The sequence below is a fragment of the Megascapheus bottae genome, chromosome 12 (assembly GCF_031878675.1).
Source record: "Megascapheus bottae isolate mThoBot1 chromosome 12, mThoBot2.hap1, whole genome shotgun sequence".
Taxonomy (NCBI): domain Eukaryota; kingdom Metazoa; phylum Chordata; class Mammalia; order Rodentia; family Geomyidae; genus Megascapheus; species Megascapheus bottae.
The window spans coordinates 57342134-57361003 of NC_143520.1; the positions used below are offsets into that span (position 1 = coordinate 57342134).

The 18870-nt window shown below is 40.2% G+C and overlaps 1 protein-coding gene across 1 annotated transcript in view; it reads right to left on the reverse strand.

The window, feature by feature from the left end:
• Positions 1-18870, reverse strand: part of Hephl1 (hephaestin like 1) — a 72922-nt gene that overhangs the window by 22648 nt on the left and 31404 nt on the right. Inside the window, exons 3-10 of the mRNA XM_090342476.1 lie at positions 17199-17411; positions 16336-16515; positions 12702-12956; positions 11610-11778; positions 8787-8926; positions 8524-8655; positions 6612-6823; positions 2751-2901 (exon numbers count right to left, since the gene is read on the reverse strand). Of these exons, the coding sequence (XP_090198602.1) occupies positions 2751-2901; positions 6612-6823; positions 8524-8655; positions 8787-8926; positions 11610-11778; positions 12702-12956; positions 16336-16515; positions 17199-17411 (1452 nt within the window). The remainder of the gene's footprint in view (positions 1-2750; positions 2902-6611; positions 6824-8523; positions 8656-8786; positions 8927-11609; positions 11779-12701; positions 12957-16335; positions 16516-17198; positions 17412-18870) is intronic.

An 18870-nucleotide genomic window follows, 5' to 3' on the forward strand; every position in this document is an offset into this window, starting at 1 on the left:
CATGGCATGATATGGTCCATTCACTTTACTTTTTCAGATCACAAAGATCATCACCCTTGTGAAAGTATTTATTTCCAGGAGTTGGAAGCTGAGTCTATAATCCTAGCCACTCAAGAGGCTGAGATCTAGGGTTATTCATTCATTCAGTTCTACCAGATCTTCAGTTCTAGGAGTTATCAGACATAATTGATTTCATGGGTTTTGTATTGTTTTAATTTCATGGTAAAAATGAATGTATTTGTACATGTGTCTGACCAGTGGAGAATGATTTGGGAGAGGTGTGGAAGCCGTACATTATAAAGACTTAATACTTGAGAAAATAAACCTCAATGGTAAAATTTCCTTTCTTGCTTCAATAACAACAACAACAACAACAAATGTAGGCAGTGAGTGCTGTGTCTCAAGTGGTAGAGAGCTAGCCTTGAGATGAAGAGCTCAGGGACAGTGTCCAGGCCCAAAGTTGAAGCCCCACATCCAAAAAAACAAAACAAAATATTATCAATGTCTCATCAATGTCCCTTAATGAATGGCCTTCTAGACTAAGCCCCTTCTCAGAAAGTTCTTTTTAGTTCTGTGACTGACTACAGAGCAGTGGTGCTTGCTAAGTATACTTAAATCTAGGACTATTCAGAGAAATGACCTAAACTTTTGCTCATAAAACATTGAAAATATTAGTGTAAATATAGGTCTTGACAAATTTAGTACGTGGCTGGTTGGTTTTAATAAATTTAGTACTTGGTAGAGAATTGATTTTTGTTTATACTTTCGCTTAAAGCTTCATTTTCTACATCTTGCCTCAATTCACTTAATAAACACCTTTCAAATACTTCCTTTAAACACATGCAAGTCAAAATACAGTACCACGTTAGACCCAATCTCTTTGGTTTTGTTACTTTCTTCCTCATATCCCAAGCAAGCAAGACTAGCATTATTAGAATTTAATTTATAATTCATGTGAAATCTGACTTTGGACACCTTTTCCCCCCTTAACTTTGCTTTTCAAATGATACGTGAAAATGAGAATGCTGAAACAGGTGACGATGATCACATGATATTGGATCCATAGACTGCTTTGTTAAATGACAACTCCTTCGCACAATAACTTAAAGATAGTAATTAAAAAATGTTAATGAGTTTTATATCACCAAACCAGGTTGGCAACAGAATTTGATGTGGCCCATCCATTTCATTTTTTCCCCATAGAGATTTCCTGATAACTGTCTTATAATTTAACATCCCCATTAAGTGAATTAACATGTTTGCTCATTTCTAGTTTTGTGTCCCTCTTTTACTGTCTTCTACAAACTCCAGGTACAACTTTTTTATCCAGGTATCAGAAAGCTTTTCCTAGAAGATGATAATGGAAGACCCTTGCTCCCAGACTCTGTCCGGCAGAGGCTATCTTGGGAAAGAGGCATCAAGGATCAAGGGGGTTTGTGACTCGGTAACTTTGGACTTTTTGGAACTACTATGCTGGCAGGACGATTGGGACTATTTTTCAATTCCTTCATAATGTATTTCTAAAGAGTCCTAAAAAAAAAAAGAAAAGCTAGAAGCCGTGTTGTCCTTGGGAGGGTGAGTCAAGGCACGGAGGAGGCAGATGAATGGAAAGATGGGTAAGTGGGTAAATAGCCAGAATATTCAATGTACAATTTTGAACGTGACAATGTGAAGGGATTGGATGGGGTTGGGAGAGATGGAGGAGAAATGGAAGAGGTGATGATGATGAGGATACATGTATTTATAAACTGACGTGTTGAATTGAAATCCCACAGTAGTTTTAAAGTCAATAAATAGATGTTGTGTTTAGTCCTTAAATGAGCAGTGTTGAAATACTTGCTTTAGCACTTTTCTAGACTGTTCTCTTTCACAGGCATTCATTTTCACTAATTATTCTGTCATTATAAGTAGCTGCCCCAAACCAATGAGAATCCTGTAAATCACAATCTCTCACTTCCCGGTTTGCTGTTGTACTATTTCATATAAAAGAGACTGAGGGAAAATTAAGTAATTTTCTCCCAAAGGAAGATCTGAGATCACTAGTATTTTATAAATTAACACCTTTAAGCAGTCACTTTGACATACTTGATTAGGGCTACTTTATACAATTATTCTTTCTTGGGTTATCAATCTGGGTGTTATTATAAACCCAAAGAAGACTTTCATCAGTAATTTTCTACCTTTCCTGATGCTCAATGACTTTGCTATGTCAAACCAGTGTTGTTTTTTTCATCTAAGGCTGATTAGATATAAAAATAAAGTGTGTGTGTGTGTGTGTGTGTGTGTGTGTGTGTGTGCGCATGTGTGCATGCGCATGCACCAATTATGAGGCTTGAACTCAGGGCTTGGGTACTATCTCTGAGCTTTTCTGCTCAATGCTAGTGCTCTACCCCTTGAGGAACCCGGGTCTTCATGGATACTAGGCAAGCATTCTACCACTAAGCCATATTCTCAGCCCCTGCATTTGGTGTTTATGAAGATAAGAGTCTCATGGAATTTTCCTGCAAAGTCTAGCTTTGAGATCCTCAGATCTCAGCCTCCTAAATAGCTAAGATTAAAGGATAAGCCATGGCGATATGTAAAAATAAAGTTTTATAGTCTCTGTAGAAGATAACCTGTGGAAGCTGAAGATGTGAAATCACTTACTTTGGGCCAAGAAACACAAATTAAGATAATTAAACACCACAAGTATTTTCATTTCAAATGCCATTATGCTTGTCATTTCTAGAAGGGAAAGCCATTTATCATACCATGCATTCGGTTGGATTTCACAAACTCTTTTTCTTCCTTGTCAACACTGAAGGGATGCCAGGTAAACTTCTGAATGTTTTCGTCAATATACCTGCTCAGATTCTCATCAAAGACTGTGAACAGTAAGTAAAATTCCTTGTCTATTCCTTTCTATGGAGAAGAAAACAACAGAAATACACATAACATACAGCTTGAAGAATTCATAGCCTGTTTCACTTTCAAATTTAAGACAAAATGGATTTGTGATGACCACCATGAGATCACAGATTCAACGAGTAATCAAGTAAGTCAGAATTCTGAGTACGACTCTGAGGGCTTCACATGACATCCAGGAAATATGCCTTTCTTTTATATCCCAATCATTCACTATGAAACTTCTTTTTCTTGCCCTTTAAAAAATGTTGTTATTCTTGTTATTATTATTATTGCCAGTCCTGGGGCTTGAATTCAGGGCCTGGGCACTGTCCGTGAGCTTTCTCAAGGCTAGTGCTCTGCCAATTGAGCCACAACACCACTTTCAGCTTTGTTTTTCTATGTATGTGGTACCAAGGATTGGAACCTAGGGCTTCATGCTTGCTAGGCAAGCACTCTACCACTAAGCCACACTCTCGGCCCTGATTTCAACCCAACACGTCAATTTATGAATACAATTTCTCCCTTACATCATTCTCAATTTCTTCTAATGCATGGTATCTCTGCTCAGAAGGCCTTCTGCTCTGTGAAGTCCTGTCCACAGGCTGGACATCTCTGACAGCTTCTCAGTATGGCCCCTAATACTCTGGCCTCAATGTCTATGCCCGACTTCACATTTCCTATTATTCACTTCCTCATTTTCAGAAGACACTCTGCCTTTTTGCTCTTCCATCAACAACACACCAACCTCACTCCTGCTTTAGGCTCTTTTTTTTTTTGGTTGGTCGTGGGACTTGAACTCTGTACCTGGGTGCTGTTCCTAAAGCTCTTCAGCTCAAGGCTACTACCCTACCCTGTTAACCACAGCACCACTTCAGGTTTTCTGATGATTGATTGGAGATAATAGTCTCATGGACTTTTTAGTGCCCAGGCTGGCTTTGAACCATGATCCTCAGATCTCAGCCTCCTCAGTAGTTAGGGTAACAGGCATGAGCCACCACACTCGGCCTGCTTCAGGCTCTTTCCAGGTGCTGCTCCCCCTCCTAAAAGAGTCCCCTCCCTGGCTCACTCCTTTCCTAAACTCTTCATGTTAAATAGTCATTCATCTTCTGTCTCACCCCAAACTCACTTTACTCTACTTTTGTTATATTCAGAGCACTTACCGACACCTGAAATTATATTTTATATATTTATTTTCGACTTTCTCACTGCAATATGGGCTGCATACAGGAGAGACAATTTAACATTTTTAATTCCTCACTGTACCCTCGCATCCAAGAAAAATGCCTGGAAAATCAGGTGATCAATACATATTGGGAGTAAATTCGTAAAAATTAGAAGACATGGTTATGTTATGCTAGCTTGCATTACTATGTTGAATATTCCTAACCAGTTTATTAGATCTTATTTGACCATATACCACCCTGAATTAATGGCAATGCACCAAATAAGCTGCTATATGCTTTGTCACAGGATGCCCTCCTGTCTTGAATATGCTTCTCGTTCAAGTTTCATTTTGCTGCCTGGCAAAGAGGTAGCTCAAAAATGCCTTCTGATGGCATCTTTGTCCTTACGGTGATACTGTGCCTGCCCAGCTACCTGCTTGCTGTGTTCTGTTTATGTCTTTATGCATACATAGTCTGCCTCCCTTTTCTTTTGCAGAGTTCTAATCCAGACAGAGAGAAAGGGAGGGGGAGGGAAAGAGAAAGGGAAGGAGGGAGGGAGAGAAAGAAAGAGAGAGAGAAGAGGAGGGGAAAGAAGAGGGGGGAGCAAGGAGAGAGAGGGGCTTAGGGAGGGAGGGGAAGAAGGGGAGGAAAGCTTTACATAACTGGGCCATAGTCTATGCTATCCATATGAAAACTTACTAGAAAGGTTTGTAAATACCTCTACCTCTGCTCATCTGCTTAGAAGAGGTCTGAGTAGGTTTTTACCCACAGAAAGACTGATACATAGTGGATATGTTTCCTCTAGAATTGAAAAAAACTTTCAAGTCTGATAAAATGAATTTCTCTCTCAACAAAATCTCAGATATGAGGAGGTTTCAAGATTTTTTGTTTTGTTTTATTTTTCATGCATCCTGTATAACTTATCTCATCATAAATAATATCTGGCTTAGGCAAGACCCCAACTTCCACAGACATGTCTAGAAAAACATCAAACATCACTGAATGCATACAAGGAAACAAATGAAATATTTTCTGGTGCGTTATCTTTTGGGTTCAGATATTAATTTTTAAAAATCTTTTGCCAGTCCTGGGGCTTGAACTTGGGTGCTGAGCACTGTCCTGGGGCTTTTCCTCAAGGCTAGAGTTCAACCACTTGACTACAGTACCACTTCCAGCTTTTTCCTATGTGTGTGGTACTGAGGAATTGAATCAAGGTCTTTGTGCATTCTAGGCAAGCACTCTTACAACTAGGTCCAACTCCAGCTCTGGTATTTATTTAATTTGTAGGAAATAAGTTAATATACTGGGAATAGAGTTAGGTGCTCAGAGTCATAAGTTCTTCTGACTTAGTACATGCATTCTGTTTTAAATTATGTTACTAATGAGGTACCGTAAAAATACTGAAGAGTATTACACACATAGACATTTCTAGGATTTTTTTTTATTCTTACAGGGATCTGATAGACCAAGATGCCTTGTGTCATCTAAATCCAGAAATTCCATTGAGCTCTGAACTGAGTTCTTATAATGCCAGATACTATAAAACATCACAGTTTAAGCAAATTGCATTACATTTTCTAATTGGTGAAATGAAGGTTTCAAGGAGTAGGTTTTCTGCTTTTCATAAATATACTTAATGTCATGTAGAGGTAATATGAAATGCTGTGCTTTTCACCGCTAATCAGTGGGAAAACCTCAGCCACTAAATATGTGCTTATAAAGAATCATTTACACACTTTCTTTCAGCTACTACCATCATTGACTTCCAGTTTTCAGTGATGAGTTACAGGGATTAACAGTCTTGGCTGAACACTGGAACCATCTAGAGATTACAAGTTAATTGGTCTACAACAACTGAACAACAGGTCCAACATTTTATGGGCAACTTTGAGAAACCTTGTCAAAAAAGGAGAATCTTAAGTACATTTCACGTGGGTCTCTGAAGATTCCAGAATCAAAGCGATACACAGAGAATGAGGCATATCTCATCCCAACTGTAAGAAACAGAAATGCAACAATCCTTGGTGGCCTTGGTTACTTTGGAAATTTAGGTCTAAAGTTTACAAAAAGGAAATAAAAGCCTGAGTATGTATTCCTTCCTTCCTTCCTTCCTTCCTTCCTTCCTTCCTTCCTTCCTTCCTTCCTTCCTTCCTTCCTTCCTTCCTTCCTTCCTTCCCTCCTTTCATTTGTTAGTTCGTTTTTCTTGTTTTGGGGCCTGGGACTTGAACTCTGGGCCTGGGCACTGCCCCTGAGCTCTTCAGCTCAAGGCTAGTGCTCTACTACATTGAGCCACAGCACTACTTCTAGTTTTCTGGTTAATGGAGCTTTAAGAGTCTCACAGACTTTCAGGCCCTGGATGGCTATGAACCTCCATCTTCAGATCACAGCCTCCTGAAGAGCTAGGATAACAGGTGTGAGCCACCGGTGCCTGTCTGCGGGAGTCAATGTCAAGAGGAAAGAAGAGCTAGTGCTTTGGTAATGGACTCTTCATCACTAGCTATATTCTGGCCATGTGACTGGTGTACTCCGCCATATAAAACTCGGTGACATTTGATGACCTACCTGTGTCCCATCAGCATTGAGAGCGCCCCTTTTACAGACTAATAAAGGTCCTACAAGGCCAGCACTTGTATCCTTGATTGTCTCAACTGCTGAGAAGTAAAGATAGGTCAAACAGGGAGGATCGCCAGCTGCCGGGCTTACGCTTTCAGGCACCATCCATCTGTATGTGAAAGTTTCACCAGGCTTGACGTGGGCCCCTGGTTTCAGAAATCCTGAGGGTACAAATAAAGCAGTGATTCAAGTTAACAGCAATCTCAAAGGCTCAGGCTGCATCTTGTCCTCATATCTCTCTCCAACACTGGCCTGTATCCCACCAGGGAAACACTAACAGCCTTTAACACACTGCTGTTTTACAAGGTAGGACCTTAACTCAAAGGACTGTCTTCTTTGTGGAGTGTATACTGTTTCGTACTCAAATACCAAACTGGGCAAACATTAAAAGAAAGATGTAGGGCCAGGGACATGGCCTAGTGGTAGTGCTAGTCTAGCATGCGCAAAGCCCTGGGTTCGATTCCTTGGTACCACATACCCAGAAAAAGCTGGAAGTGGTGTTGTGGCTCAAGTGGCAGAACACTATCCTTGGGCAAAACGTGTCTAAGGACAATGCCCAGGCCCTGAGTTCAAGCCCCAGGACTGGTAAATAAAAAGAGAGAGAGAGAGAGAGAGAGAGAGAGAGAGAGAACTCAACAATGAAATGCAAGTGCATGACTCATTGTTGAGTGCCTACTATGTGAAATATATTATTCTCATCCCTGCAAGAAACATTCCCAAAATGTGAAATGAGAGACTTATTTTGAAAGGTAACCACAAGATGGAGGATATAAGTAAGTGAATGTTCAAGGTTACAAAGCTGATAAATGACAAAACAGAGATTTGAACTCATGTCTATTTCATTTAAAAGCCTGTGCAACTAATCTATAGTGTACTGCCAAAAACAACAACAAAAAAATCCTCCCCCCCTGAAAACAAAAACAATAATATGTCTTTTACTGGACCAAGTCTAAAGATTTCCTTTGCACACTACTCCACATTTTGGAGAAATGTGCCGGTGAGTATTCTGAGTTGAAAAATGAAAAATACAAGCATTTGGCTGGCCCTGGTTCTTCTTTAACACCCCCCCCTCGAGTTATTCTGAGCATCTTGATTGAAAAAATAGCGCAGGTACAGGAAGCCCAGTTTCCTCAGGTGAGGGTGAAGATTGGAGATCATGGATTCTTTTCTCCTTCCTCTCATCAGCACCATAAAACCTAATCCTCTCTGTGCCTGGCCTCCATTCAGTGGATGAAGAAGGATCCCGGGAGGATAAATGACAAAATGGGATGTCTGCTGCCGCCATGGTTACTGGTACTGAGACCAAGGAGTTTCTCAGAAGCAATATCATGAATGGTACCACCAGGGGCTGAAGCTGCCTTCCAATGTGGAAAGAGCCTATACTTCCTGCTCTGTGAGGGAGATGATGTTTATGATATTTAGTCCTTAATACTGATCGCCAATCCATACTCTGATAGTGAATAGAGCAAAGATGTGTCAGATTTTGTTCACAAAACACTGCAAATAAGCTTTCCTTTTCTATCTCAGAGAATATCAGCAGAATCTTGAGAAACTTTCAGAGGAGAAAGGCTCTCCATTTCAGAGAAATGGAAGAAGCTCACTTTAAATTTACTACATTACCAAGAGAAAAAGGAAAGCAATGACCATATCCTAAGAACCTATTCAGGAACCTGTTTTGTATTCTCTCCATCCTTTTCCAACCCTCAGTGGATAGATGAGTAGAATAATGTTCAGGAAATAACTGCCTAACTACTTGGAGTTGGGAAGGAAAAGGACCAGGACTTGAGCCAAGTCTGTTTAGTTGTCAGTCCTTTCCTCCTCACTCGTTCTCTTTCTTCTCTAGGTTTGGAATGAGACGTACCATCAACATTCGGTGCTGCATCAGATGCCTTGTCATAGAGCACACCGTGGGGCAGAATGCTGTACACTTTGTCAGCTTTGTTGGCAAAAGTCACCAGCAGCGTGTCGCCCACCTCTGCCTTTATGACTGGACCTAGAAATTTTTGAGAGGGGACAAAAGTGGGTGAGAGAAAAGGAAGTTAAGTAAGAAGAGTCATTCTATAGAGATGAATATTCCCTCAGTAAGGCACAGCCCTTCGAAACACGAGGATGGTTTTACTGTACCAAGAATTCCAAGATGGGCCTCTGACCCAGAGCGTTGCTTTCTTTGAGTAAAGGTTGCATCCACATACTCAGTGTACTGAGCCTTCAAATATTTCCCTCCTATTCTGTTTTCTCCTGGTGTGAAGTAGATTGCAGAGTCGCTGTAAATGACAACAAAATGGGATTAAAAACACAACCTGACACATCCACTGGAAGCATGAATGATGTATCTTCAGTAATAACAATCTAGCCCACTCACCCACCAATCTCCCTACAAATATCCACAATGGCTTCAGTAAGATTCTCAGGGCTAGTCAATCAGCCTTAAAGCTCTTCAGACGTGATCAAGTTCACTTCTCTCTTGGCCATGGTACTTCCTTCCCCAAAAGTTCAGTAACCAAATAAGTTAGAAAAAAACCCCTCCATGCTTAACCAATGCTGGAGTCCCAGAATTGCATCCTACAGAGTAATAAAGAGCGAATAGGTTTCTCTGCTGACCAAGCATTCCTCAATCTCTTGCTGAATGGGCTCTGTATATGATAGGATTATGTGTTTCTGACACGATTAAATAATGGAGTCCCTGCTTAAGGAAGTAATTAATGGAAAGTACCTATAAATTATATTCAAGAAAAATCAAAGTTCAAAGTTGTGAAATAAAAAAACATGACTTCTGACTAGCATTATCTCTCAACCACCTCATCTCCGCCAGTGGTAATGCCATGCTCACAGTCACGTGTTGTCTTTCTCTTCTTTTTCTATATAATGCCCTTATCTTACTCACCCTCACTTTGTAAATTCTGTGCCCTTCTTTTTCAACACATTTTTTGCATCTTTTCCCTTTGTATCTACCTAATTTTAAAGCCCAGTTGATGTCCTTGTCATCTCAGTTTAGAACATTAATTGAACTCCCTAATCGTGTATTCTGCAACCTCAGCTCACTCTGGCTGATTCATTTTTTTGCTCAGTATGCATACTACCACAAAATTAATATCCAAAAAAGTTCCAGCATTATTAGTTACCTGTCCTTAAATGTTCAGTTGCTTCCAGTTACCAATCAAACCAAGTTTAAAAGTATAAAAGAACCTTTGGGATTGATGTCTAATTTATTCCAAGGCTCAGTCTCTATTGATCTGTGCAAGGGCTCATTTCTTTATGCAAATGGCCACTGCAATCATTCAGATCTAATCAATCTTTCCCATACAGCAGGTGCTTTGCATTAACCCTCCCATCTAAAATTCCCCAGCCTTCACTAGTCACCTATATAAATCCCACCATTCTACAACATTCTACATAAACCTCATTTCCTGGGTCCAGTGCTCTATGGCTATTCTTGCTGTCTCTGAACAGCCATCAGACTCACCCTTACTCCTCACTTACAAAGTTGTCTTCTCTGCACCTTCTCCACATAAGGGTGGGAGCATTGTCTTAGATGCTTTGCATCTCTCCTGCCACAAAATTCACTGTGCTTTCATGTGCCACATTAAATACTGATTGAATAGACTCTGTCTTTTCATATCTTAAAAGGCACTTCAGAGTTTTATAAGACTTTGAATTATTTTAAAAGTTAGGTCTCACCAAGCTCCAGTGGTTTATGACTGCAGCCCTAGCTATTCAGGAGCTGAGAGTGAAGGATCCCAGTTTAAAGACAACCTGGACAGGAAAGTCTATGAGACTCCTATTGCCAATTAACCTTGGAAAATCTGAAAACGGAGCTATGTCTCAAAGTGGTAGGGCACTCAAGGCTTTGAGTAAAAAGCTCTGGAAAAACACTCAGGCCCCAAGTTAAAACCCAGGACCGGCACAAAAATAAATAAGATAATACTACTACTACTACTAATAATAATAATAATAATAAAGCTTGCTCTCTTTATTCTGTTTATAAAGAAATGCTCAACAATAGAGAATATTGATATGTAAAGATTTTTTTTAGGTTGGTTCCCGCAAATTCTTTATGCAAGTTTCAGGTGCATTAGTTTGGTGGAAGAATGCATGTATATTTATGAGTATGAATGAACAGAATAGATGAATGAAATATATCGTTAAAGAAGCAAAGATTGTCATTATGGTCACAAAAGAAGGACTTAAATAGGATGCTGGGAAATAGCAATCATTATCAGCATCCAATTGTTCATTTTAATGCATTCATAGACACAGTTTCATATGCTTCTGTAAGTCACAGAAGTTCACACTACATTATAAATTTCAGGATCCAATTTGAAAAATACTAGATACTATGGGAACCAAGAAAAATGATTAATTATGACTCAGGAGTCAGGGAAGGCTTCACTTAACAAACAAAATTTTAAGGAAAAAATGATATTGTTGGACAGGGAAAAAAGAGACACTCAAAGGACAAAGATGGGACATAACTAATATTAACATTCCCTGAAACAAATGAAGCTCATCTACCCTGAAAAAAAGTTTCTGCCATTGTAAAAGAGTCATACTTTGTGACTCTTGCTTTTCCAAAGAGTTTGCACTTCAGATTACACACAGTAGGTGCTGAAGAAATGTTCGATGAAAGGATAAATGAATCTAAGGAAATAAACACTAGCAATTGTCATCAGTATTTATATTCAGAACTTTTCAGAAGTGACATCAAAATTGTCCCAAAAGAAACATACTCATTATCTAACTTAAGTAATTGTAACCCCTCTGCACATAATCTTTAGAATAACAATAAAACTGAAACACGAAGGAAGTTAAAAACAAGAAGTGACATTGTGCCATCAATGTGGCATGTGATCATCAGAGTAGGGCCTGAAATACAAGAAAGATCACAGGAAGGATCTACTAGATGCCTCTCTTGTGAAGGACTTAGAAACACCAGCAAAAAGAGCTTACCTGCCGGAGGCATTTAGAGGAAGACCACTGAATTTGTCATACCCTTGAGGAGCATAATCCCAAATAACTTTTTCAGCTGCAATAAAGTAGCGCCTCTGTTGACCATTCATCTTAGGGTGAGGAAAATCACTTTTGCAGGTCCCAACATTGTACTGCCCCAACATACCAGCTGAATAAACACAAGCCAAGGAATAAATGAAACTCAGGAAAATACTGAGAAGATTCAAACTTTCACACAGAAAATCAGACTAAAGTTAAAAATAAAGAATAGGGCCAGAAGTGTGGCCTAGTGGTAGAGTGCTTGCCTAGCATGCATGAAACCCTCGGTCCGATTCCTCGGTACTACATACATAGAAAAAACCACAAGTGGTGCTGTGGCTCAAGTGGTGGAGTGCTAGCCTTGAGAAAACTCAAGGACAGTGCCCAGGCTCTGAGTTCAAGCCCCAGGACTGGCAAAAAAAATAAAGTAATAATGAGGAGAAGAAATTTTGTAACTTATATGACAAAAGATGCATAAGCAGATGTGACTCACTGGGAATGTGGCTCAGGGGTAAGCTATGAATTTGATCCTCAACATCACTGAAAGGGGGGAAGGAGAGTATGATGGGGAAGAGAGTGGTCTGACTACTTTGTATACATATATGAAAGTAAATTAATAAAAATCCATTACATTTATAAAAGGAGGAAAGGGTAGGAAATAATAATAGAAACGGTCAATTTGATTAAAGTCCATTTTATGCATCATAGAAATACCACAATGAAGTTTCTTTGTATAATTAATATATGCTAAGTAAAAAAAAATAAAAAAATGAAGAAGAAAAAATGCTCCAATAGACATTTATGTCCGAAGACATGAAAGGAGTTTTGTTTTGTTTTGTTTTGGCCAGTCCTGGGCTTGAGCTCAGGGCCTGAGCACTGTCCTTGGACTTTCTCAAGGTTAGAGCTCTACCACTTGCTCTACCACTGCACCATTTCCAGCTTTTTTCTATGTATGTGGTACCAAGGAATCCAACCCAGGTCTTCGTGCATGCTAGGCAGGCACTGTACTGTGTGATTTTGTGGTACCATTCTGTGCACATTGTCCTGTTTTACCTTGTAGATGGTCACTGACTTGGCACGTGATCATCCATTTCCCAGGATTTTCCACTATCATTTCCGTTGTGAGAAAGGTGGCAGGGAACAGGTTGACAACATCAGTGCGATGCCCTCTGCTGATGAAGGTGTTACCATAAAAGTAGATGGAATGGATGTCTATCTCATTACCCATTCCAAACAAGTGCCAGGACACAGATTCACCAACACACATTTCAGGTTCAGGAAAATTTCCAAAGAGGAATCCATTGAGGGCTGAAAATAGAAAGACATTGGTGGAAAAGACTCTCATACAAAGGCAAACAAGTAATGTTGGAAAGCCAATACAGATCATTGATTGTAATGCTTCATGAAGGAAATTCTGGCCCTTAATAAGCATATGTTACTGTCTCACAAAGGAATAAAGAGTTTTGTCTTGGTCAGTAGCGAGGCTTAACTCTGGGCCTGGGCTCTTTCCCTGAGCTCTTCAGCCCAAGGCTCTATCACTTGAGCCACAGGGCCACTTCTACTTTTCTGGTGGTTAACTGGACGTAAGAGTTTCATGGACTTTCATGCCTAGGCTGGCTTTGAACCACGGTCCTTAGATCTCAGCCTCTTGAGTAGCTAGGATTACAGGCGTGAGCTCTTAGTACCCAATGAGTTTTGACTTTTTTTTAAGGAAAATAAATCAACACAAGTAAAGATCAAACTGGACATAGTAGTACATGCCTGCAATCCCTTACTCAGGAGACAGAAGCAGAAGGTTTCCAGACTTGGCTACATTAAACAAAAAGCCTGAATAAAACAAGGAAGAGGAGGAGAAGTTAGAGGAGGAAGAAAAAATCAGTATACATTGTATACAGTCCTAGAGCTACAGTGAACAGTCAGGTGTAGGATGGTGTAGAAAGAGGTAGGTGACTCAGTCACCTTCTATTCAAATTCTTCATTTTCATATCTCCCATACCATCCACACCACACTTCCTGCTCCTTTGAGCTGTAAACATGCCTTGCCCGTGGTATTGGGATCTAGCAGAAAAGCCAACATGTAGCATCTACTCAATCAGGTAACAAAAGCATGCAGCCGGGTGAAACTAGGGTTTTTTTTCTTCCTACCTTGTAGTTGGCAAGTTCTCATTTGTCAGTCTTAAGGAAGGATTGCTTGCAAACACTTACTTCTACATACAGGCTGATTTCTCTTTAAAAAGTAGTCTGTGGGCCGGGAGTTTGGCCTAGTGGTTAAAGTGCTTGCCTAGCATGCATGAAGACTTGGGTTCGATTCCTCGGTACCACATACATAGAAAAAAGCCAGAAGTGGTGCTGAGGCTCAAGTGGTAGAGCTCTAGCCTTGAGAAAGTCCAAGGACAGTGCTCAGCCCCTGAGCTCAGGCCCAGGACTGGCAAAAAAAAATAAAAATAAAAAAAAAGTAGTCTGTGGTTGTTTATGGGATTTATTCCTTTGTATTGGACATTTTCATTCCAGAAGAATGTATAGCAGAGGATAAAGGAGTGTCGCATGGTCTGATTCTTAAACCATCATTATATTTAAATAGTGTTCAGCAATTTTTGACATTTTTCAATCTCATTTTGAAGTAAAAACTGGTCACAGAAATTTTTTGAATCACTTGGATTTTTAGTTTATTCTTTTCTTCTTCCCAACCATTTTCCTTCCCTCCCTCACTGCCTTTCCTCCTAACATATTTTCCAAATACACCAATAGAGAGGGGTACTAACAAATTGTGAGAAGGAAGAAAAAGAGGGAGTATGTGATGTTCTCTGACTGTCAGCCTGTAACCAAGGGATGCCTAGCAGATCAGTAAAGCGTACTTTGGGGTACAGTGTATCTGTGAGGAAGTTTCCAAAGTCAATAGGCCTGTAGAACTAAGGAGGAGGAAAACCCTCCCTGAATATGGGAGGGTTCGAAAAAGCTGTGGGCCCAAATAGGGAAAAAAAAGCAATAGGGAGCCAGTGAGTACTGGCTCCATCTCTTTTTCTCTCTGCTTTCTGGCTGCCATGAAGTGAGCAGCTGTTCTATCGCGTCATTTTGTAATGATGTCCTGCCCTGCATTAGGCCCAAGCCATGGAGCCAACTGATAATGGGATGAAACTTCTGAAAACTGAGTGTTTATCACAGTGAGGAAAAGTCTGACCAAGATAACTGTGCTGTGATGTAAGTACAGGTTACTGATGATGGTGTCTCAGTGTACTTTATAATCAAACACTGGCAAATTAAAAATTATTTGCACCAGGTGCTGTGGCTCACATCTATAAAATAGCTACTCAGGAGGCTGAGATCTGAGGATCATGATTCAAAGCCAGTTTGGGCATAAAAGTCCAAGTCCATGAAACTCTTATTTCCAATTAACCACCAGAAAACTGGAAGTGGTGCTATGACTCAGGGTTAGGGTGATAGCCTTGAGCTGAAGAGCTCAGGGACAATGTCCAGGCCCAGAGTTCAAGTCCCATGACCAGAAAAAAGAATATTTCCTATAGGATGTCTTTCTCAGTTTTTTCTCAAAAACACAGAACTAATGATCACTTTGACCTTTGGCAAGCCATTGATGCTCCGTGTACCTTGGTTTCTCTTTCATAAAATGAGGCAAGAGGATTTACAACTCCTCTCCTTCCTTATAGGTTTTTGTGACAACATTGAGGCTACCTCAGGATGAGGTTTCAGAGTGAATCTTGAATGTTTACATTAAAGATTTCCTTTATATCCTCTCGAGCTCTCCAGCAAAGAGTAGAGAACAGCTTAATCCTCACATTCTAAAATGCTGTACTAAGCCACCATTATGAACAGCAATCACAGTAAGTTTTCTGACTCAACTACAAAGATAATTGTAAAGTCTGCCGAAAGGAAACTCCTCGCAGTTCAGGAGAAGAGGGTTTATTGTCTGAGGAGAAATCAGACTCCTGCCTCCCAAGATGGAGTCAGGCAGCGAGGGAGCTTATGGTGGGAAGTGAGAGATTATATAGGGAGAGGGGTGTGGGCAAAGGGGAAGTAGATGTGATCTCAGAGGATGGGAAATACCTCAGGCTGGGGGACCTCCCACTGCCCCCAAACATGCCAGTTGCCAGGGTTATAGGTGCTGGGCAGGGATTTCCAGGATGCAGTGGGAGAGAGCCTAGGGAAGAAGTCATTTCTTCCAGGTGGACTTAACAATAACTACAGAAAGTCTGAACCATTACGAGACCTGGTATATATTGGTTGCTCAATGAAACATGGCTTAAAGAATTCCTGGGAACATAATGCTTCAAATTCACAAGTGTTCCTGTCAGCCTTAGGCATAACACCGTTCTTAAACCAGAAGCTACTCATGAAATAATTGCTGGATAAGACAAGAGGATAAAAAAACTCACAGAATTATTATATGGTTGTGATTTCATTCTCTTTTATGTCAGTCTAATCCCATTTATTCTCTGGAATTACTTCTTCCATCAAGTCTTTCCTAATGATGACACTGATCCTTCCATTTTCTGTACAGCCATGTCCATCGTGTGCAATTTAGCTTGTATCTATTGTGTTGCAGGTTGTCCAGGCTTCATCGTGTATTGGATCTCATTCATATTATTTCCCACCACTGACGTCACTAAATGACGTCCTGAAGTACCTCATAGTTCAGGAGGTGCTGTACCTTTGAGATCATAAAGATACTCACCGTGCATTTTGTTGCTTCTCTGGAAAACAGCATCCTTCTTGTCAACAGAATCAGGGTCAGTGCAGAAATGCCTTATATTTTCATCAAGGTACCAGCTTTGATTCTCATCCACAAGAGTAAACATTATCACAAATTCTCGATCCACGTCAGTCCTTGTGCCCGAGTATCTGTTCAGCATACCTATACGATATGTTCAGTGAGTAGATTAAAACCAAAGTTCAGGGTGAACTAAATTAAAATGAGCTTTCCTAATTCCCACCGGGGTGTTTGGTAGACTTGAAGTAGGTCAAACAGCTAAACATAGTTGGTTAATCCACAATCCCCTCAAGGTACAAGGGCTTTGTTAGAAATGACAAAACAATAGAAAAGTCATTTAAAAAAAAGAAATATTCACAACTGTAGCCTGGGAAACTCAGCTATCCTTTAAGTAGGTAGATTTATTGACAACACAGATAGACCATGTTAGCTCATATGGATTTAAATAGCAAATGTATTATCTATGTGTAATAATGAAGCCAAAGTTTTGTCGGGGTCATTTGATGAAAAATTTCACATTTATGTAAATAGTATTAGGGAATGTTATTAAATATATGTATATATATATACACACATCCATGTATATGAACCAGATACATTTCAGAATGCTTCTATTATTCTTAAGCAGAAGATGAAATGTTGCCTTTTGCTATGAGGTTAGACAGATCCCCCATGCTGTAGGAATTTCCAGTATGCTAAGGAAAGTTTAGAGGAAGGCATATTCTGTGTGGAACAAGGAAGGTAAGTGAAAGCAGGCCTGAATCCTATTTTCTTTCTGCACATGAGTTGCCTGGGAAGAGGCTCTTGGGGGTGGGGAGGTACCTTACCTTCTTTACACACTAGCAAGGGTCCAATTAGCCCAGAGCAGATGTCCTTCGGGGCATCAATGTGAGAATGGTACACCCAGGTCAGGCAGTTGGCATCTGCAGGGGCGGGGGCATACTCTTCTCTCACTGGCCACACATAGGTGTAGTTCTTGCCGGGAGGAACCATGTCATCATCTTTGTTCCTTCCAGAAGTCCCATCTGGGTACAAGGCTCCTTCCAAGAAAAGATAAGATACCATTAAAAGGCCAGAGCTTTCGGTCCAGGAGTTTGGCCTAGTAGTAGAGTGCTTTCCTAGCATGCATGAAGACCCAGGTTCGATTCCTTGGTACCACATACACAGGAAAAAGCCGGAAGTGGTGCTGAGGTTCAAGGGGTAGAGCTCTAGCCTTGAGAAAACCCAAGGACAGTACTTAGGCCCGACCAAAAAAAAAAAAAAAAAAAAAAAAGGTCAGAGCTTTCTAATCACATATCAGTGAATTTAAGTGTGCTTGCTATGGAGCTTGAGGCAAAATGAATGCAATCTTTTTGTTGGTTTGATTTTACATTATTGATCCTAGGACTTGAACTTTAATTTTGCTCAAGGCTAGTGCTCTACCACTTGAGCCATAGCTCCACTTGTTGCTCTTTGGTAATTAATTGGAGAGAGGAGTTTCATGGACTTTCCTGCCCAGGCTGGCTTTGAATCACCATCCTTAGACTGCAGACTTCTGAGTAGCTAGAATAATAGGCATGAGCCACTAGTGCCCAGCAAGATTTTTTAATTAAATGAAATCCATTAAAAATAGTGTGAAAATCATTTAAGTAGAAGGCTAGTGACCAAGCTGTGCACCTTATAATTTTAAGAAGCATCATGATGGAGGTGGGATAAGATGATTTCCAAAGGACTGGGAGGAGTTAGTGCATTACTGAAATGAAGGCAGGAGAATGAGTGCCAGAGAAAGATGGATGTAATCCAGGCCTATTTACCATTCATTCTCCCATGCATTCACCACTCATTCATTCAACAGAATGAACTGGATATAGACCATATGCTAATGAATGTAGAGGCATCAGAAATTCAGCTTCAAATGTGACAGGAAGTGAACCACGGCAAAGATATGACCAAAAATTCACATATTACTTTCTAAACAAATCTTTCTATAAAAAGACAATTTGAAGTTTTGAGGACATCAAACAAAAAAACCAGATAAGCCTCTACTGTACAAGTATAGGGGGCATTGTGTGTATTATCCTATTTATTCTCTAAAGCCACCTCAAATGGAAGGTATTGATCATTTCTAGAAAAGTTAACACTGCCAGAGTGAGCCAGATTTGAATTTTTTAATGCCTGATTTCCCATCAAAATTATTGATAAATGTATGGACCATTGTTACATTTGTTTATTCACTTTTGCCATAGCAACTGTCAACGATTTTTACATACTACCAGGCACACACCTGTAATCCTAGCTACTCAGGAGGCTGATATCTGAGGATCAGGGTTCAAAGCCAGCCCAGGCATAAAAGTCCATGAGACTCTTATCTTCAATTAACCACCAATAAACCAGAAGTAGCACCGTGGTTCAATGGGTAGAGCACTAGCTTTGAGCTGAAGAGCTCAGGGACAGCTACCAGGCCAAGAGTTCAAGCCCCATGATCGACAAAACAAAAATAAGAATACTTTTTACATTCTG